Below are 21,557 nucleotides of genomic sequence, written 5' to 3' on the forward strand. Positions count from 1 at the left end.
CCACTGTGCCTTGGGGGCAGCACAGTCCAGCACAGCCATCTCTCTGTTAAAACCTCTGTGTCCTCCTCCCTGTAGGTTCTGTGACTCTCCCACCAGTGACCTGGAGATGCGCAACGGCCGGGGCAGGGGCAAGCGGATGCGCCCCAACAGCAACACGCCGGTCAATGAGACGGCTGCTGCCTCGGACAGCAAGGGGACCAGCAACAGCAGCAAGACCCGGGCGGGAGCCAACAGCAAGGGGCGCCGGGGCAGCCAGAACTCCTCAGACCACCGCACCCCGCCTGGTGGCACCGGCGAGGATGTGAAGGCCAGTCCCTCCTCCGTCACCAAGCGGAAGAGCAAACCCCTCTCCGACATGGATCTGAACTCCAGCTCGGAGGACTCCAAGGGCAGCAAGCGCATCCGCACAAACTCAATGGGCTCGGCTACAGTGCCACCTGCCACGGTCAAGGTGGAGCCAGCTGTCCTGGAGCGCAACTGCCCTTCTCCTATCCTCATCGACTGTCCCCACCCCAACTGTAACAAGAAGTACAAGCATATCAATGGGCTGAAGTACCACCAGGCCCACGCACACACGGATGACGACAGCAAGCTAGAGGCGGATGTGGACAGTGAGTATGGTGAGGAGCCCTCCCTGCATGCCGACATCGGGAGCTGCAACGGTGCTGCCGGGACACAGAAGGGCTCCCTCTCACCTGCTCGCTCGGCCACCCCCAAGGTGCGTTTGATGGAGCCGCACAGCCCCTCCCCATCCAGCAAGTTCAGCGCCAAGGTCCCCTGCAAGAAGAAGGTGGGTGGGGAAGGGGACACAGACCTAGGTGCTCTGTCCAATGATGGCTCTGAGGATGGTCCCTCGGTGGCCGATGAGACGAGTAACGATGACTTTGACTCTCTGGAGAAGCGATGCATTGATAAGGACAAGTCAAAGAAGACCTCTGGTGCTAAACAGGAGAAGATTCCTTCCAAAAGCTTGAAGTCCGCCAGACCCATTGCACCAGCCATCCCTCCACAGCCGATTTACACCTTCCAGACTGCCACGCTGACCACAGCCAGCCCCGGCTCCTCTGCTGGCCTCGCCACAACTGTGGTCCAGACCATGCCCAACAGCCCCCAGCTCAAACCCATCCAGCCCAAGCCAACAGTGATGGGAGAGCCCTTCGCTGTCAATCCTGCCCTCACCCCTTCCAAGGAGAAGAAGAAGAAAGACAAGAAGAAGAAAGAGCCCAAAGAGGTGGAAAACCCTTTGACTCCTGGAAAAACCTGCAGAGCAGAGGAAGGTAAGAGCCCTTTCCGGGGGGAATCCAGTGAGCTGGGGATGAAAGGCGAGGGGCTGCTGAACGGTTCATCTGACCCCCACCAGAGCCGGCTCGCTAGCATCAAGGCTGAGGCAGATAAAATCTACAGCTTCACTGACAACGCACCCAGTCCCTCCATCGGTGGGGCCAGCCGGCTGGAGAATACCAACCCGGCCCAGCCCCTGACCCCACTGCACGTTGTCACCCAGAATGGGGCAGAGGCCAGCTCGGTGAAGACCAACAGCCCGGCCTACTCAGACATCTCTGATGCTGGGGAGGATGGGGAGGGCAAGCTGGAGAGCGTGAAGGCAAAGGATCCAGAGCAGCTAGTCAAGGAAGGCGCCAAAAAAGCTCTTTTCCCACCACAACCGCAGAGCAAAGAGTCTCCTTTCTACCAAGGCTTTGAAACCTACTATTCCCCTGGCTACCCCCAAGCTAGCCCAGGACCTCTGAACCCCGGTGGGCAGTCTGCAGCCGAGACACAGACCTTGAAGCTGAAGAAGGACGAGGAGCAGGAGAACCCGGAGGTGAAGGTGAAGAGTGAAGGCTGTGAAGAGAAGAAGGCAGAGCTCGGCAGTGGCTCCAGCCAGCAGCCCTCAGTCATTCAGCAGCGCCCCAACATGTACATGCAGTCCCTTTACTACAACCAGTATGCCTACGTGCCACCCTACGGCTACAGCGAGCAGGGCTACCATGCTCACCTGCTGAGCACCAGCCCTGCCTACCGCCAGCAGTACGAGGAACAGCAGAAGCAGCGGCAGAGCCTGGAGCAGCAGCAGCAGCGAGGGCTGGAGAAGAAGGCAGAGCTGGGCTTGAAAGAGAGGGAGGCAGCACTCAAAGAAGAATGGAAGCAGAAGCCACCCATGCCCCCAACGCTGACTAAAGCCCCAAGCCTCACAGACCTTGTCAAGTCAGGGCTGAGCAAGCCCAAGGAGCAGGGAGGTACTGATATGGCCAAATCCGTCATCATCCCCAAGCTGGAGGACTCGTCCAAGCTGTCCAGCAGCAGCCAGGTCACCGAGGGGCTCAAGGTGAAGCTGAGTGAGGCTGGTCACCTAGGGAAGGAGACGGCTGAGACGAAGGCTGGCTCCGAGTGTGGCCGGCAAGCGGAGGTGGACCCTGTTCTCTGGTACAGACAGGTAATGCCCTGCCCTGTCTGCCAGCCCAGCCTTGGGTTTGCTCCTGGAGGAAGCCGCTCACTGGGCTTTGCTGGGGCCATCACCTCAGAGAACACGTATTGTCCTCTGCTTGTGGTGGGACTCCATGGGAGAAAAAGGGTGGGGCTGTGAGGCCACAGATGAGCTAGGGAGAGCCCGAGGAAGGGGAGTGGGGTTTGCTGATCTCCTCCAAACCCAGCCTGGATTTGGGACAGGTGGGGCTGCGGGGAGGCAGCTGCTCTGGTGGTTGGCTGTTCTTGCGGGAAGCAGAGGCCACGGGTGGGCCAAGGAGAGCCCAGGGAAGGGGAATGGGGTTTGCCAGTCTCCTCCAAATGCAGGCAGGTTTTGGGACAGGCAGGACCAGGGGGAGGCAGCTGTTCTGATGCCTGGCTGTTCTTGCAGGAAGCTGAGCCCCGGATGTGGACCTATGTGTACCCAGCAAAGTACTCAGACATCAAGACAGAGGATGAGCGGTGGAAAGAGGAGAGGGACCGAAAGTTGAAGGAAGAAAGAAATCGAAGCAAAGAAGCCTCGTCCAAGGAGGATGGGAAGGAGAGCACCAGCTCCGAGTGCAAGCTGACCCCCACCGAGGAGGCTCGCATGGTGGGGAAGGACCCCAGGCCCAGTGTCCACGTCCCTGTGTCCTCACCCCTCACGCAGCATCAGTCCTACATCCCGTACATGCACGGCTACTCCTACAGCCAGTCGTATGACCCCAACCACCCCAGCTACCGTGCCATGCCCACCGTCATGATGCAGAATTACCCAGGTAGGGAGCTGGGAGCTTCAAGGGGTGTTCATTCCCAGCTGTCCTGGCTCTCAGGGTGGGGGGTGGCTGTAGGACATCCTCTCACACACATACAGAGCCACATGCTCTCACTGTGCTGCCCAAATACTCTGGGTGCCCTGACTGCTTTTCTTCCCCCAGGATCATACCTACCCTCCAGCTATTCCTTCTCTCCGTATGGGAGCAAGGCATCTGGCAGTGATGACAGTGACAAGTCCCGAGCCAGCCCCAGCGTGAGCTGTAAATCCAGCTCGGAGTCCAAGGCCCTTGACATCCTGCAGCAGCATGCCAGCCACTACAAGAGCAAATCACCCACGGTGAGCATCAGCAGGGCGCTGGCTTCACCCAGCTCTGTGGGATAGTCCCTAGATCCTATAATGAGGTGGGAGCAGCTCCATTTGTCATGTGGTTTTGGTGTTTCTGCTGCTGTGGGGGACCTGCAGCCATGGATTCCAACATTAGAAATCCTTTGGGATGGACCAGCCAAACCCGTGCCCCAGTGCTGGGGCATGTCCAGGCCCTGCAGCAACCAGGTGACACTTGTCCTCAGCCCTGGAGCTGGCAGGTGGGATGTGGGGGCTGTCTTCATCCCGTGGCTCCTCCTGGGCTGAGCTGGGAGACAGAGCTTGGACACAGTGAGGAAAGAGTGGTCCTCAAACAGGCCCTGTGTCCTCCATGTGGCTTTTGGCCATCCCACCCCATGGGAACCTTTTGGGCAAAGGCAGAGGGAACATCCTGATACGTGCCCCGGGGTCGCTGGTCATGTCCCTCAGCACGTGTCTGCTTTTTCCTCTCCAGATAAGCGAGAAGACGTCTCAGGAGCGGGACCGCAGTGGCTGTGGGGTGGTGGGGGGCAGTGGGAGCTGCAGCAGCGTCGGGGGAGCGGGTGCGGGGGAGAGGAGCGGCGACCGGCCCCGCACGTCGCCCTCCCAGCGCCTGCTCTCAACGCATCACCACCACCACCACCTCGGGTACTCGCTGCTGCCAGCACAGTACAACCTACCCTATGCAACAGGTGAGAGTGGGGCTGGGCTGGGGGGGGAGCTGCGTCTGCCCTTGGGCCACGGGACCCTCACACTGTCCCCGAGGGCCCTGTCTACCAGCTCCTGACACGTCTTCTCCCCACCAGGTCTCTCCTCCACAGCCATCGTTGCCAGCCAGCAAGGCTCCGCTCCCTCCCTATACCCGCCTCCCCGGAGGTGAGAACGGTAAGGCTCTGCTCCTGCCGCACCTCCATGTGCGCGGCCGGGCCGGGCTGGGCGCTCACGGGATGCCCTCGAGGGTTTAGGGTTTGCCCATGGCCGCTGGGGCTCACGGGAGCTGACTTGCCCTTGGGTCGTGGCAGGATGTGACACACCGGGATGCCTGGGCTGTACAAGACGTGTGACTGGCTCACATGGAGAAGCGCTGGAGACTCCTTTAGACATCAGTTGAATGGTGTTAATTGTACTGCTTGACGTTCCTGCCCTGATCTGAGGCAGACTCTGTCTTCTCCCCTCGTCGGACACACACTGACTCCCCACCCCACCCCTCTTTGTGGAGTGGGTGAGCTGGTACCTGCGGATATATTTATTCTACTGAGCACCAGCACTTGGGGTGGAGGCAACTCACCTGCCTGGTGCATATGAAGAGGAAACAGAAGCACTGAGGTTTCTTGATGAATATGGGACCCTGCCGTGTCTCTGTGAGCTGCTGCTTCACGACAGGACTTGGGGCAGGCGGGGACTTGGAACATGGGGTCAAGCCTGCCATGTGGCCACAGTCTCAGGAAAGGAAGGAAGGACTGGCTCACAGAGCCTTGGCGGGTGTCAGGGGGCTAGTGTGAGCCAGGTGGGTGGGTGGCAGCCTGGCTGGAGGCAGCTGTTGAGCTCTCCCAGTCTCTCATCTGGTCCTGCACCCCACAGCACCCATAACTTTGTGCTTGTGGGCAGGAGCCGCCAGCATGTGGCCAGAGTGGGGCTGGGGAAGCTCTTGGCAAAGCAGCCTCTGCCCTTGGGGGTTAAGGCTCTGTGGGGCTGGGGGCAGCAGGGGACAGAGCTGGGGGCTGCGTCTGTCACCCCACAGGCTGCCAGGGCCTCCCAAGCTGTGCACGGTCCAGACCTGCCTGAAGCTCCTGCCTGAGGCTTTTGCTTTGGTTTCGGAGCTGCAACTCTGCAAATCCCAGCCTTTCCTCTGCCCCACTATCACGGCAAGTGCTCCCAAAACCCTGGGGCAGCACATCCTGCTGTGGGGGGCTGTGGCTCCCCTTTTCATCCACCTTTTGCTTTTAGAGCAGCTTCCCCAGGCCGCAGGCAGGGCGCAGCAAGAAACAAGCACACTTAGGTTCTGCCAGAGGCATGTCGGGCCGTGCCGGTCCCTGCTCCAGCCTCGTGCCAGGGCTGGGGGCACCAGGTCCTGGAGGAAGATGGCTCCCACTCCGGCCTGCTCCCCAGCTCTGAGGACAGGGGCTTTCTGGTCCTCTGCCCCCAGCCCCAGAGCGGCTCACCCCAGGCCGACACTCTACCTCGGCCCTGCAGTGGCCGGGCCGCCCCTGCTCTGCCCCTGCCTCTCCCGCTGCCCGGCCGGGGGACATGGGGGCCATCGGTCTCAGTTGTGTGTGTCCGTGTTGCACCCGGCCCCGAGGGCCGCTGTACGGGGATGCTCTGCCTGCTGGGCTCTGTACATACTGTAAAAAGCAATTGTTTGAAAGCTGTTGTTTTGGGTTTTGTTTTCTTTCCCCGTTTCTTCCCCATCCCACTGTACCCAGTTGGAAAGGAGGTGCTGGCTGCTCTCGGCCCAGTTCAGGTGCCAGCAGCACAGTGGCGTCAGCCTGCTCTTGTTGTCTCATTTTTCTTCCACTCTTTGTTGTGTTTGGAAGGAGATGGGGCCATGTGGCCCAACACACTCCGCAGGGACAAGGTGGGTTGATGGACCCACCCCACACCTGTCACAGAGCCACATGCAGCCACGGGACTGGAGACTGGCAGGGTCGGGGTGTTTTGGAGAGCCCCACATCCCGCCCATGGAGGAGTGTCCCGCTGGCTGCTCCTACCTCCAGCCTCGGCCGGCCTGGCACAGCCGGGCTCCCCGCACGGCCGGGGCCCACAGTGGCTCCAGCGGCGCATAGGAAGTGCCTAGGGGTGTTGGGGGTGCCACAGGCTTTGCTGGCAGTCGGAGGGGGCTGGGGGGCTGCTCCCCACCTTCCCAGTTGGGTCCCAGTTGAGTCTCCCTTTAGGTGTTAAATGAAAGAGCAGTTTATGCAGAATAGGTTTGAGGTTTGACATTTTCTGGGTTCTCTGGGCCAGCTGCTGCCCACAGGGCCACCCCCAGCCCCGGTGTCAGACCGTTGGTGTTTATAGCTTGTTTCCATTGGCGTTGCTGTGTTGGGTTTCATTTCAGTCTTCCTGACTCTGCCCTTCTGTAAAGTGTACATTATTACCAAGTTCCTTGTTTTTTTATATATATATATATAAATATATATATATACAAACTGTACTCTTCTTGCCTTTGTACATTTAGGCAAGGAGGGAGAATAAATCTTTTTAAGAGACAATCACAAACCTGTGAGGGTGGCTTTTTCTTGCTGTTCCCCCAAGTCTGGTCCTTTATCCCTAAAGAGTGTGGCCAGTTATTTTTGGGGGTGGGAGACGGGGTTTCCCCATCTCGGGCATCTGAGAAGGCTCTTGGTGCTCATTGACCCCTGGATCCACCTCTGCCCCAGCACTCATGGCTCTGGTGGGTGCTGCAGCTGAGCTCAGACCTGGTGATTGGAGGCAGAACTCCCCAGGGCTGAACCCTGCCCTACACCATGGCCTCAGGGTACAGGAGGTACTGGAGGCAGGGTTTGCTCCTCCAGCTTTGCCATGGAGGTGATCCGTGTGGGAGGCAGCACCCAGGGACACCAGAGGCACCTTCCAGATTTTCCAGAGGGTGTTTTGGAAGGAATTTGGTGATCTGAGAAATCCACATTTGCCCTTCTTTACTTGAGGTGGGGCAGGAGAGGATTTGAAATTGCCAGAGAAGCACATGCAATGGCACAGCCTCTTATCTCCAGCACAATGAAGAGCTCAGATCAGCCTCACTCCAGCTCCTGTGACCAGAATCCTACATTTTACCAGTCAATTTTACCAGTAAGAAGAAGCAAAGTGGTTCCCATCCCATCATCTGGGATGTGCCAGCCTGGGGCACCATGGGGTGGCAGCCAGCCACTGGCACATGTAGGGACACCCAAGAGGCAACCGCCAGTCCCAGGCCAGAGTGAGGGCAGCTCCAGCTACAAGGGATAAAACAGCACTCTTCTCAAGCCAGCAGCAGCACTCAGCAGTTTCAGCCAGGGAACACTCATTCCCAAGGGTTCCTCTTTCAGAGGACAGCCCATTTCAGAGGGTCTAATGCCCTGCTGAAGGGAGCAGAGCTCCTTTCCCTTTGTTTCATGGAGATGAAAGAGGGCAAAAGAGACCCAAATTTACGATTATTTATTCACACACACTCGTATCCCAGCCCCACCTCTCCCTAACCAAACACTCACCATGGTGGATATGGAATGACTCAGGTCCAGCTTCAGAATCATCCATGAAGGGCAAGGGCACAACAGGAACAATCCCACAAGGGGCCAGGCCAGGAAGAGCTTGAGGGCTTGGCCCTGGGGCACAGCCCTCTTCCCTGGGGCCTGCCAGACAGAGCCAGCCAGGATACAGGGACAGTGCCAGGGCTAGGCTGAGGCATGACCTACCTACTGCTGGTACCATGGATCCATGGCACCATGACCCCTTCCTGGGAAAAGCCCCTGGTTTGGATACAGCCATTGGTGGCATCTCAAGCCTTGAGCTCACCCCTGTGGGAAGGTGAGTAGGAGCAGAGGTGATCCTGAGGCAGAGGGTAAAGGCAGGAGCTTTTCTTGGCTCTTTGGACTATGCCAACCATCACAGTGCAGGTCAGGAAACTGGTCCTCCCAAATAAGCAGCCCCAGGTGTGTGAAGTTCATCTGAATGCCCCTTTTATTGAATGCTGTAATAGTGTAGTGGGAACGTGGAACAGGGTTAAGACTGCGTAAAACAAAAGCTGGAAGAGCAAGAAGTTTCAAAAAAAAAGGGGAAATAAAAGGTTAGACCAGTTAAACCAGTATTGGAGTGGAGATGTATGGGGGGTTTAATGTAGTGTTAAAGGATAAACTTGAGTGTCTCCTGCATGTGCCCCACAACAAGCCAGGCTGTTTTTAAGGTCTTGAGTGGGAAATGAACAGGTCGTGTCCCAGCTGAGCCCACGCTGGGGTGGGCAGGAGGCACCAGTGGGGTTCAGAGGAGTCCCGAAGGTGGTACTGACCCCGGGGCTCCCACACCATGCAGCTGCATGGGAAGAGCTCCTATGCCAGTTCATAAACATCTTCCTTTTCCTAGTGATGATTACATGTGTGATAGATAGTTCTCTAGGCAACATGTTTCAATGAGAGTCAACTCTGGGGATACACAGCCCAATCTAACAATGAGAAATGCGCTTGCAGTCCAACAGAAGCTCTGCTTCTCTCTCCTCAGGAAAGGAGGTGGTCCTTTTTCCTCTCCACAGCATGTTAGGGTCCCACTGGAGTTCTGCTCTGCAGCTATTCTTCATCGGAGGAAGAGCTCTGATCCAGGGGGTACACCATGAACATCACATCTGGCCGCGACGGGACAGCAGGATGGCCAGGCCGCACGATCTCAAAGCCCAAGAAGCTGAATGTCTTCAGGAGTGGAGCTACCAAAGAGAAGGAGATCTGTTACCACCAGGAATAATCCTCTTTACCTCTCCCTTGAGCCATCAACATCAAAGTGCATGGGACAACCTCTGTGAGTGCATTGAGAGCTTCCTATGCAGAGAAGCACAGCCCTCTCCAGCAGGGTTTTTGTCTCCTGTGCTCATTGCAGCTGCTCCTAAGTGCGAAGGGATTTTATCTGTGCAGCTGAGCAGCTTTGTCCATGTTTCTCCTGCAATGTTTCTTCTATCCCCTGTGAAATCGTTGGTTGTCTGCCTGCACCAACTGCACATCCCTGCTTTCCCAGGATGGAGGTGGCCATCCCATAGGATTTGTCCTGCCCCAGCACCCCTTGAGCACCAACAGAGGACAGACAGCAGCAAAGAGGATTCTGCTTAGGGACAAGGAAGACATTTGCTGTCTCCACAAGGAGGTGCTGGAGCTCACTGGAAACTCCAGACAGCTCTGCACAGGTCGAGGTGGGACCCCAGGAAAGCCACTTATGGTTACATGTGGGAATTCAGAGTGGGGCCAGCCCAGACAGATACGGTTCTGTGGCACCATGTCTGTGTCACTGAAGCAATGGCTGCCCTGTGACAGTCACCCTGGTGCAGCATTCCACCCCTACGGCACCCTTGGGCAATCAGCTCCAGGACACTGAGTGATAATGCAGAGGAGCTCCTGAAGATATTTTCTGGCAGCACTGAATTTCAGCTGGATAGACACGGACCCAGGATCTGGACCACTCCAGAACTCCTACAAACAACTGCTGGCATTGGCTGTCCCCTGTCCCCAGCCTCCGTGGGGGCCACCTATGCAACTGGTGCTAGTGGTGACATAACAGCCAGGACTTGATTTGGAAATTATTCCTGGCACGGTAATGAGGGATGATGACATCTTCCTGGGCTCAGCTCAGCTTTACTAAGGCCCTTCGTTGTGGAGAAGCTGGGACAGCTCATGAAGCTGCAGAGTAAAATTAGAATTGGGTTGGAATTACTCGCTAGGATACAGCCTGACTCTGGTGGGATTTAGAGTGACATGTTCCCAGCCTGGTACATCCCCCAGCCCCCCAGGTTGTAATCCCTCACCCAGCACGTCTATCTTTAGACCCTAATGCAGCCCCCAAAGCCATAAACATCTCGAGCCAGGGCCAGGATTACCTGTAAGCCTGGAAAGGACAGAAGTGCCAGAAGATCTTTAAAAAGCTGATGAATTTCAGGGCAACAGGCTCTAAGTGCTTGTTTTCCATCTAATAACTCCTCCCTGGTTTCACTTTCCATGTCACAGCAGCCTGTTGCCAAACAGAAACTTCACTGCTCACCAAAAGGGGAATAATAACTGGCACTGGATGAGAAAATCACCCCAAATCATCCAGGAGCAGCTTTTTGCGCCAGAGTATTTAATGGCAGGGCAGCAAAGCAGATGAATGGAATCCCAGACTGGTTTGGGCTGGAAGGGATCTTAAAGCTCATTGAGTTCCACCCCACTGCCGTGGGCCAGGACAACTTCCACTGGACTAGGTTGCTCCAAGCCCTATCCAGCAGATTTGCTGGAGAAACCACAACACTCCCTCACCCTTACCCTCCAAAAAGGGCTTATTTCCTCCACGCAAAACTATTCCCGTAAGAATTATGCACATAACAATCCCTGCACAGGAGGGTCCCATGGGTCTTGCCCTGGGATGACCAAGTTTCTTTACAGCTTCAGCAGCACCATGTGGGATGTCAGGAGTGAACCCAAGTGCGGGCCAGCCCTCACCTCGATCTTCTCTGCTTTTTCTGAAGCATATGAAGACATAGTTGACTTTCATTTTTTCTTCAGCAAATTCCAGCAGTGCTGACAACCTGCCAAGGAGAGGGAAGACAAAAGGACATCAGCTCTGGGAAGTCCTGTCCTGAGGAAGCCTCTGAGCATTATCGAATTATCAACTGTTTGGATGATTTCGGACACAAAGATTGTTTACAGCTCCCTTCCAGTGAACAATGGGTGCTGAAACAATGGGCTTCCTGCCCCGCAGATTCAGGAGGTGTCCTTGCTCCGAGTCAGGATAAGTTCCTGTCCTCACAGCCACAAACACCCTCCCCACCCGTGATGCTTTGGGACTGAAGCCTTCGTAGTCAGGAAGCAGAATATTGCAGCTGCTCCCAGGCCAGGCTGCATTCCCTGGCAATGCACATGGGGGCTTTGGGAGTTCTGTGCTTTTTGGGAAGGAAAACTGCCCAGAACCGAGCTCATGGCAGGCAGAAAAGGAGAACAAACCATCCCCAGAGAACACGTGTGCAGGCAAAGCCATTTCCTGAGCTGGATGGCACAGCTGCTGCCCCCTGAATCCTCGTTTCCTGCCTTTCCAGCTGGATTAATTCTGCCACCTCCTGATGGAAGCGGTGCTGCAGTAACCCCTCTGCAAGCCTCCAGGGTGGCACACCGATCAACTGCTGTCACTTGCAACCACTGGCGCTGCCAGAGCAGTGACAAACAGGCCTTCACTTCACATCTCAGTAACCAGCTGTCAGCGCAGCGCAGGAGATTAAATTTGCAAGGGTTCTGTTAATATGTTAATGAACTACTTTAATTATGGCTTCTGGCCTCTCCTTGGCTGTTTCACCCAGCTAAAAATAACCTGACAAAATTGCGCTTTAAGTCACAATGACACTGGCAAATAAATCCCCTCCCAGAAAGACCCATTCCAGGGAGAGCCCAGAGATTTACGGGCCAACTGGAGAAACTACACAAACATTTATCTGGATTCAGAGTCAAATGAGACAAGTGTGAGACAGCAACAACACTGTCACTTCCTGAAGGTGCCCAGCAATGGGTTTTTCCTAAATTAGCTCAGGTCACTGAGGGATGAAGCCTACTTGGAGATTTAGGAGGAGCTGATTGCTCTGCAGAGGAATCCAGCAAAGCCACATCTACACTGCAGCGGAGACCTCTGGCACAGCACTTGGCAGGAAGGAGCTGCTCTGGAAGCTGCATTTACACAAACTTCCCATAGCAGAGCTGTCTGGACAAAACATGACCAGATTCTGCCAAGAGAAAAATCAGAACTCCTGGCAGATTCCAGCACCAGTGCGGCAGTGCTCCAAGAGCAGATCCACCTACTGATGAGGAGAGCATCAATAGGATGGAGAGGTTTTTAGTTCCCTGAAAGGGAGGAAAATCTGGCAAGATAAGCTTGCCAAGTGGCCAGCGGAAAAATAAAATTTAAAAGTAATAAAATATCAGAGAAAATCTTGTTGGCCTTCTATACCAAAGTATACGAAGATTCACTCTGCTCATTTGTTGCCTGTTTTTCATTAGTGTTGGGACTCAAAAAATGGTAACTCATCTGGAATATCACTGGGGGAAAAATATTCCTATGGGGGACTCCGCAGACAAGGGAGCAGAATGTGCACAAACCACAAACAGAGCTGCTATTTCACAGCCCATTTTCCCCACACACAGCATAGAATCCCAGGATGGTTTGGTTTGGAAGGGACCTTAAAACTCATCTCGTTCCAACTCCTGCCATGGGCAGGGACACTTTCCACTAGAACATGCTGCTCCAAGCCCCATTCAACGTGGCCTGGAACACTTCCAGGGATGGGGTGTCCATCCACAATCACTTATGTAACTGAAGTCCTGCCCTCCAGGAGCCATGGCTAAGGGATCAGAACTTACCCTTCTTTGCTTCCATCAGCTAATAATCCATCAGGGATTTCCACAAAGAGGCTCTGGTTTGAGAGCACTGCATCCCAGGAGGAGGTCTTCACTTCTGTGACCTTGTACTGGAAGTGGACAATGTGAGGCTTCCCTTCATGCACTGGGACATCTTGGCTAACAGTGATCTTCTCATCCTGGGAAAATGAAAAATGCAAAGTCCTGAACAGCCAGGGAACAAGTGGAGAAAGCAAATGCAAAGAAATGGTCTTAGGGTTTTACTAAGAGGATTATGCTTCTCTTTTGCTGGCTCAGGGACACATCACACAGTTCTCAGCCCTCAGAGTGATTTCTAGCCATGTTTTTCTGTTAAGAGAATGTAGTTTTACATATTGACATAATATTAAATTTCTGAGTAGAAGACTTCACTCCTTCACTGCAGGCTCCAGCCACATCTGGTGGTGCTTCATGAACTGCCCTTCCAAGAACACAACTGGACCCAACACCCAACACAGAGCTTCTGCTACCACAGCCCAGCCAGGTTTGGTGCCTTCCCCATCCCCAACACAGCCTTCCTGTTCCAGGAGTGACCACAAATTGCTTTCCCAGATTTTATGGTTTGCCTCCTGGTGTAAGGGAGAAAAACACAGAGTGCAGGGAAATTCCAGAGCAGATCTGAAGCTTGTGAGGAGGTCTCTTCCAGAGACCACAAATGCACATGTCCTTCCCCATGAGGATGCCAAGCATGCAGATTACTTGGGATCAGCTCAACAGTTCCTAGAAAACAATTCAGTGGTTAAAGCCCCATTCCCTCAGACAATTCCTGCAGGCACTTGCCTTGCCCAGTAATGATTTCCACATTTCAGTGCAAAGAGCCCCAGCGAAAGAAGCAAAGCCCAGAGTTAACGCTGTTACTGCAGTGAAGCTGAACTGTCCCCTGTACTTGGTGACAGCTTGTGTGTCCCTGTCCCTCACATTCACAGGCACCTGTGCAGCTTTGAAGGGCAGAAGTAAAGCAGATACCCAAGTCATGAGAGCACCTGGAGTCATGTGTCCCTCCCTCCTCAGCAGGTGGGTGGGCAGTGGTTCACTCCTCTGGGTCACTGGGTGAGTACTGTCCAGCCTCCAGATATTTTATTTTAACAATGTGATTAATTCAGCAACTCCTTACAAGCCCTTACAGGCACCTCAAGCCACTGTCCCACTGCTTTAATTCCTATTATCTCTTGTCTTAAAATAGATGCCCCTTGGTTTGACTACTGCATGACAGAGAAGCCTCCGAGGACATTCACACTGGTGACAAAGTAATACCATGTGTAAATTGGGAGTTGCTTGGCTTCTGAAAGCCGAACAGAGGAAGTTGCCTTTCATTGAAAGCTCACAAAGCTGAGCTGAAAAACAAGTTTACACTTCACCAGAATAAATATCCTGTAGGAAACAAGTTTATTCATTGAGTTTGAAGGAAGTCTGAGTGGCTGAGCACACCAAGAAATGCACTGAGAGCTGTTCCAGTGAGGTCAAGCTGTGGCTGTGGTGGAGCCAGCAGAGAAAGGCAGGACTGAATACAGAGGTTCTTACAAAAAACAAATCCAAGGGGCTTATATGCATATCCTTCAGCAGTGACTTTCCAGGACCCTTTACAGTTGTTGTTTCAGTGCAGAAAGTGTTTCTGTTCCAGAAAACATCCTTCTCTCCAGAAAAGCCCACAGCATGCTTTTCCCATGCTCACAAAACTAAAACTGGGTGAGGAAGGTAAGGAATGCAGGCTGGGATTGACACATGGGAGGTGTGCCTTTGAGTGGGAAGACTGGCACTGCCATAGGAAGGGAAAAGCATTCTAAGCCATTCGGTTGAGAACTTCCTTGTCACCAGAAATTATGTCCAGTGAGATTGTTCCACTGAAACCCCCCTGTGAAAGCCCAGGAGCCAAAGGCAGCATGATCACAGGGATTAGCAGAACCAGTTCCCCCGGTTCAGTGGGAATTACGCTTACACAGCCTGGCTGGGGCAGCTGACACTTTATTTCTAGGTATCCAAACAGAGATGCTGGGAAAGAGAAAGGCTCTGTGGGCTGCTCCTGTGAAGCAGCAACAGCAGCCCAAAATTCTTTGGAAGCTGCTCAAAGCAAAATCTTGTTTACACAACAAGCATTCAGTTTTAGTTCACCCTGGAAAAATCCCCCTGCCATGTTCCTGTGGACAAAACCCCCTGCCACCAGACTGAATTTTACCCAGCTGCCCAAACCCTGGCTCCCCAGCCCTCCAGCTCCATTTCAGCATCGCAAAGCTGCAAAGACCAACTTCCACTTGGCTCCAATTCACTGAGCACAAGATTTTCCAGCCCTGCTCTGCTCCACAGATGTCCCAAGAAAGATGGGGGGAGGCCTTGGTACATGGGCAGGGTCAGAAGGAAGGATGTTATGGCCCACCCTGGCCAAGTGGCTGGAGAAAGCTGTGGAAGCACCCGCTGCTGCTATGTGCTACACCTGCAAGTCTGCCAGCCAGGGCACATCTCAGCTGGGCAGCACCCACACCAGTCACTGTGGCATTCCCAGCTCCAGCAAAGCTCCGATGGAGGGCTGAGCTTAAATTAAGTCTCTTAACACAAAAATTCCAACAGTTACAGGAAGCCCCAGTTTATGGCAGTGGTGTATCCGAGTGCTGAATGCACCGGCAGAGGCAGGTGTGTTCAGAAAGGTCATCCCTTGGACTGGAACAGCTGATACAGCTGGAAAAAGGACTTAAACTTTCAGATCCAGATGCCTTTCCAGGTCATGCTGGTGGCTGCTGGCTGAAAAGCTCAGCTGCTGTAACTACAGTACTGCCAGACTGAGCAGGCCATCGAGGGGGCAGACAGAACCCTGTCACCAGTCCAAGGTCTGACACACCTCAAATCCTGGGGTCAGTTCTGGGCCCCTCATTCTATGACAGACATTGAGGGGCTCGAGCATGCCCAGAGAAGGGAACAGAGTTGGGGAAAGGGCTGGAGCACAAGTCTGATGAGGAGCAGCTGGGTGGGCTCAGTCAGGAGGAAAGAGGGTTCATGGGAGACCTTCTTGCTCTCTAAAACTCCTTTACAGGAGGGTACAGCCAGGTGGGAGTTGTGCTCTGCTCCCAGGGAACAAGGAATGGGATGAGAGGAAATTACCTCAACCATTTCCAGGCCAGAGCAGGTTGGATATTAGGGAAAATGTTTTCACTGAAAGGACTGTCCAGCCCTGGCAGAGGCTGCCCAGGAATCACCATCACTGGAGGGGTTTAAAGGCCCTGTGGATTTGGCACTTGGGGACATGGGCTAGTGGTGAACGTGGGCAGTGCTGATGGAACAGTTGGACTCAATGACCGTAGGTTTTTCCAACCCAAACTATTCCATAATTCTTTGTTACAGAAGGGGCTGATTTTCTGACAGATTCTGCTAGTTTTGTCAAGCAATAAATCCAGGAGGAATTCTATCCATATTTCTGGGATGCAGCTATCTGGATGACATCCCCCCTGCCTACACACCACTGCCAAAATCTGTGTAAGTTCACAGCTGTACTGGAATCAAACACTCCAAAGTCTCAAAATCACAGTTCCTTCCACCTTCCTCCTCCATGCTGAGCCCATTTTCTACCTCTGGACCTTGCCTGGTGCACACACAAGGCTTGGCAAAGCTGGCTGGCAGGAGTTCTGGCTGCAGGGTCCCATTTCCCACCCAGAGGGGATTCATTACTTGTCCTGAGCCCTCTTGAAGCTATTTTTGTATCTTCTTTCTGTGACAGGAAGCCCATTGTGCTGCTTCTCTGGAGTTTGTACCCCCCAAACATCTGTGACAATTCACCTCGAGCATTAAACTGATGGGACCTTGTCACTGGAGGCTCAGAGGTTGGCATTTTGCAAGGGAAACAGGTGAGGAAAGTGCTGAAAACTCTGAAGGCAACTCTGAAAGCAGCCACAAGGTTTGTGATTCTCTCATGAACTCTAAGAGGAGACTCTGGGAGCTGTGGCCCGAAAGGGTCTGTATCTTTTCTTCAGGTGACGTCTGTGTGCCACCCATGGGTTAATTAAAAATCAGGTCTAACACCTATGACAACACCCCTGGCTCAACAGCCAAATTTGCAAGGTCAGCATAAATTCAGTCTGCCTCATCTAAATGGAAAAGCAGCCCTTGTCCCAGAAAGGAGACAGATGTGAGCCAAGTCACACAAATGACTCTAGAGGAAGGAGCAGCCAGGTCTCCTCATTCGAAAGGAAAGGTCCCATGGAACAAAGAGGAACACAAAATGAGACAGCTGCAAGCCTGCAGACAGAAATCCTTGCTGATCTTGCCCTGCCTGTGCTCATGTTCTAGAAACAGCTCTGTCTGGGAGCTGCCTCTCCCACCTGCACCTCAGTTCAGGCAGCTCCCAGGCCCTGACAGCTTCACCTTCTGGACCAGGGTGCAGGAAGGAGCTTATCAACCCATCCTCTGCTGCGTTTCACCTTTCTGCTTCTCACTTCCTTTCTCTGCCAGGCATTTCAGAAGCCCTTTCACGTTTTGATAATGCAGGCTCCATATACAATAGCTGCAGCAGGCCCCTGGGGACAGGCTAGTGAATGATCTGCTGCACAATGGTCTCTCATTTCTTAATAAACAGGTGATATTTAAGCAGCAGAGACCTGTCTGCAGTTCAGTCCCTGAAAAATTACCTGTTCTCCCACTTATTATCTCGGAGTTCTTTGCATTTATTCCCATCAGACTGTGAAAGAAAATGAACACAGCTGTAGCACAGGTACAGGTCAATGTTTAGATGTTAAATGTATCTCACCTTATATACCAGAGCTGAAAGAGAAGGATCCCTGCCACCCCCTCGCCCACCGGGGATCTTCGACAGTGGGTGAGGGGCATCAGGAGCACCACAGAGGCCCTGGAACGATGTGCCTGCAGCACTGCAGCTGGGGACAGTTACTCAAAGGTAAAATACTACTGCAAGAAAAAGAGAGAGAACACCGTGTTACATTAGCAGGGATCACATTTTGGAGGCTCCAGCTTCTCAAACCCCCAAATCATTTGTATCCTTGCTCCTCAGATACCAACACTGAAACCATCCACTGTCCCAGAGGCAGCAGAACCCAGTGGCAGCAGAACCCAGAGTATTTTCTTGGGAATGGGCAAGGGGCTAGAGCCAGGAACCCAGAGAGTGCTGAGCAACCTCATTCTAATAAGGGAGGCCTGGAAGGCTGCCAGGAGCAGATGGCTGGGAACACATGACCAGATGAGCACACATTTTCTAGAGGCAAATATCTACAAATAGATCAACAGGGCCCAGGAGGAGAAGGTTTAAGTTTCACATTTTCAAACCCAGGAGAAGTGAAAGGGTTGGTTCTGTAATACACTCCGCAACGTCCATCGCAACTTTTTCACACACACATGAAGCACCATGCAAGCATCCTCCACCCCAACCCTAAAAATTACAAGTTCACCCCAGAGAGGTACTTTGAACATCAAGAAAACACATTTCCCTTGCACTTTCCAAGTTTATTTGGAAGTCCTCCACATGGTCCTCCAGAATTGCTTTGGACACAGGCTCTGGCTTTTAAGAAGCTCATCAAAGCCAATTATTTTACTTCTGGAGCCTTGTTTCCTCTCTCAGCACCACAAAAGCTCTGTGCTGGGGCCCAGCGATGTTGCTCTAGCACAGCCTGCAAAAGCCATGCAGGAAAAACAGTGCTTCTCCAGTGCTCCCATTCTGAAACACAGCAGCACAAAGCTATGCAAGCACCACCAAAACAACACTGTCAGGGAGGGCTTCCATGAGCACGGAGCGAAGCTGAAGTGGATAAATTCTGCAGCTGTTCTGACAACCACTGTCTGCCCTGAAACTTCTCACTTGAAGCGATTCCCAATGCAGTGTTTTTCCACTCTAATCCCTGTCCACGAGGCAGACAGGCTTAAGTATCCAAACACCAAGTACAGAGCTGCACTGTCAGAACCACCTCAGATGCCTAGAAACACGAATCAGACTGGTTTGGGCTGGGAGGGACCTTAAAGCCCATCCAGTTCCACCCCCTGTCATAGGCAGGGACACCTTCTACTACACCAGGTTGCTCCAAGCCCCATCCAACCTGGCCTTGTAACTTGCCTGTGCCAACTGCAAACAAACTACTACAAGTTGGCATTTCTGAGTGCCAAAAACATAACTTGCAAATGCACGAGGCAGAATTCACCACGGATCTCTGCTTACCACCTACCACCAAAACCATCTTTCTACAGGAAACACTAATATTCTTCCTCCACATATTCCCTCCCCCAGGTTTGCTAGACGGGGCGCTGGGGCAGCATTCCCATGTGGTAGAGCAGGCATCTCTTGGAGAAAAGGCAGTTTAAATACACCAGGAGATGTCTGGGGGCAAAGCAGGCTGTTCTGTGCTCCCTGGTGTGCCTGGGGCTATCAATGGGCCAGTGTGTGTTCAGTAGTAGAGGATGTCGAGAGGATGACAAAGCACTTTGTGCCGTCCCCACCCCCCCGAAAGCTGTTGGCAGCTTTGTTATTCCCTTCCCTCCTCCCTCTACCCTCCAGCCAACAATGTACTATTGATAGCTCTTTCCAACTTGCAGCCAAGGCATCGAGAAACTGGATAATGAAGTGGAGTTGTGGGAAAAAAAAATTAAAACAGAGAGGCAGCCAAAGACACTTCCCGGTTTCACTTCCTCTGGCACATGCAGAAGTCAAAACACCAGCCCCCTTCAGCTGCTGCCTGCACATCCCTGGCCCAAATCTGCGCACCTCCATTATCCTCCCCCCAAAATCAAGGTCCCTGCACACCACCACTATCCCCCACAAGGATTAGGGTTCTGAGAGCAGCACCCTCAGGGAAGAAAGTGTGTGTGGGGCACAGATTAAAAGGACTTTTGCTGTCTCCAGCTGTGCTTCAGCTCCCTGGGAAGAAATTCATGCAATCACCCAACAACATCTGATCCCTTCATCCATCCTTGCGCAAACAGCAACTCTCCCTGAGGTCTGTTTGTAGCTTAAAAGTTAGGCTTGTGCTCCCTTCTGACGTCTGTCCTCCTTGGAGAAGCTGCTTTCCTGCAGCTTGGTTGAAATTAAGATGCTTTTAGACCACCAAGGCCTTTCCGTGGAGAAACTCCTCAGTACAAGCTGCTCATCTGTGCCCTGCCCAGAAGGGGAGCTGGAAGTCGATGTTAAGCTCTCATCCCGCGGGTGTAATTTTAACTCACTAAGCTCCCAGCGATCCCAACCCCGTGCCCTGTCCCTGGGAAGTGCAAAGGGCAGCTCAGCAACTTCAGAACCCCATCACCGCTGCTCCTAGGCAGCCCCGGCACACAGAGACAGGCTGAGACCACCACCACCACATCAGGGGCTGAAATTGATACATTTCCTCGTGTTTTGGGGGTTTTATTTGTTTTGAACACTTAGGCCAGATGGAAGGATCCACAGAGCTCTACTGACGTTGCAGAAATGACTGTTTTGTTTGATTTCCTTTCTGCCCCTTCCCAAAACAGGCTCTGGAGATCCAGCTACACTATAATAATAATAATAATAATAATAATAATAATAATAATAATAATAATAATAATAAATTATTTATTAATAATAATATTTATTATTATTATTATTACTATTGTTATTATTGCTAGACACATATCCAGGAGCCCGAATCGAGGAGTAAATAGTAAATAACCATCTGATGAACACAGCACAGCTCAAGCAACTCCCACACATGCAACGGGCAAGGAGCGAGGCTGCTTCATACGCATCCTCTGAGCTCTTATCGGCGACAGAGGCGCAGGAAATGACACTCTGGGGACTCCAAACAAGGAACAGACATACAACATAAATCGGTCAGCTGAGAAAAATACACAGATCCTGCAAGTTCGTGCCTGCTGACACCTAACCTGCCTGGAAAAGCTACCTCCCTCTAGGCAGAGAGAGGTGCGGGGGGCGCGGGGAGGGAGCGCTCGGACCCCGCCGCGGCTAGGGCTGCTCAGCGAGAGGTGCTCAGGCCCTGGCGAGCCCAGACCCACTCCCGGGGGGTTCCTCCAGGGGGAAGCAACGCCTCGATGGGGATTTTACACGGGAAAAGGTGGAGCGGCCTCCCCACGTCCCGCGGCCTCCCCGCCGCCTCAGCGCCCGCCCGCGCCCCAGGCCCGCCCGCCGCCGCATCCGCGCTGAGGAGTGAGGGAGGGCGGGGAGCGCGCAGCACACCTGTCCTGGGTGTTTATCATCGTGCGCTCGCTCCGGTGCGGGTGCGGGTGCGGCTGCGGTCGCTGTCGGCGCTGCGGTCGCTGTCGGCGCTGTCGGCGCTGCTGGCGCTGGTGCCCGGCTGTGCCCCGGCTGTCCTCCTGTCCTCCTCCCCTCCTCCCCTCCTCCTCCTTCTCCTCCGCTCCGCTCCGCTCGGCGCCGCGCTCCGACTGACCCCGCGGGCCCGCGCGCGGACACGCCCCCCGCGCTACGCGCCCCCGGCCCCGCCCCCGGCCCCGCCCCGCGGCGCGCGGGCAGCCTGGACCCCAAACAAAGGCGCGCGCCCGGCCTCGCCCCCGCCTCGTACCGCCCCGCGCCCGTGACGTCACCGAGCCGCGCGGGCGCGCGCGCCTGCTGCGTCCCTGAAGGGGCTGAGGGGAGCGCGCCTGAGGGGAGCGCGCCTGCGACCCCCGGTTAGCCACAGGCTCCTGGTTAGCCACAGGGTCCCGGTTCTCCCCTCAGGCTCCCAGCTCTCCTCGTGGTCTGGTTCTCTCCAGGGTCCCAGTTTTCCCCTCAGGCCCCTGCTTCTCCCCTCAGGCTCCCGGCTCTCCTCGGGCTCCCGTTTATCTCCTGGGTCCCGGTTCTTCCCGCGGGTTCCCGGTCCTCCCCTCAGGTTTCCAGTCCTTCTCGGGCTCCCGGTTCTCGCCCAAAACCCCTGTGGAGCAAGTCTCAGGTAGCCCCAGGCCGGCGGCCTGGGCTGTGGGTAGTGACAAGGCCCAGGCAGGAACAGGGGCAGAGGTGGTGGGAG

The 21,557-nt window shown here is 54.1% G+C and overlaps 2 protein-coding genes across 10 annotated transcripts in view; one reads left to right on the forward strand and one right to left on the reverse strand.

The window, feature by feature from the left end:
• ZNF609 (zinc finger protein 609) overlaps positions 1-17,111 on the forward strand; it is a 72,858-nt gene extending 55,747 nt beyond the window's left edge. For 6 of the 9 annotated variants that reach the window (XM_053988330.1, XM_053988333.1, XM_053988332.1 and 3 more), the window contains exons 5-10: positions 76-2,434; positions 2,855-3,221; positions 3,381-3,556; positions 4,038-4,254; positions 4,369-4,438; positions 4,585-6,778. In XM_053988330.1, the coding sequence (XP_053844305.1) occupies positions 76-2,434; positions 2,855-3,221; positions 3,381-3,556; positions 4,038-4,254; positions 4,369-4,438; positions 4,585-4,591 (3,196 nt within the window). In that variant the 3' untranslated portion in view covers positions 4,592-6,778. Of the gene's footprint in view, positions 1-75; positions 2,435-2,854; positions 3,222-3,380; positions 3,557-4,037; positions 4,255-4,368; positions 6,779-16,345 lie in introns of those variants that run through there. The other 3 variants (XM_053988338.1, XM_053988337.1, XM_053988336.1) reach the window with 3 other exon arrangements.
• OAZ2 (ornithine decarboxylase antizyme 2) lies at positions 8,193-20,890 on the reverse strand. The gene is given in 6 exon segments (XM_053988342.1): positions 8,193-8,948; positions 10,705-10,790; positions 12,607-12,782; positions 17,372-17,452; positions 17,454-17,529; positions 20,774-20,890. Coding segments are annotated over 6 exon segments (573 nt in total). The 5' UTR covers positions 20,794-20,890; the 3' UTR covers positions 8,193-8,814.
• Positions 20,891-21,557: the final 667 nt, after the last annotated feature.

The sequence above is a fragment of the Vidua macroura genome, chromosome 12 (genome assembly GCF_024509145.1).
Source record: "Vidua macroura isolate BioBank_ID:100142 chromosome 12, ASM2450914v1, whole genome shotgun sequence".
In the NCBI taxonomy this organism is placed as follows: domain Eukaryota; kingdom Metazoa; phylum Chordata; class Aves; order Passeriformes; family Viduidae; genus Vidua; species Vidua macroura.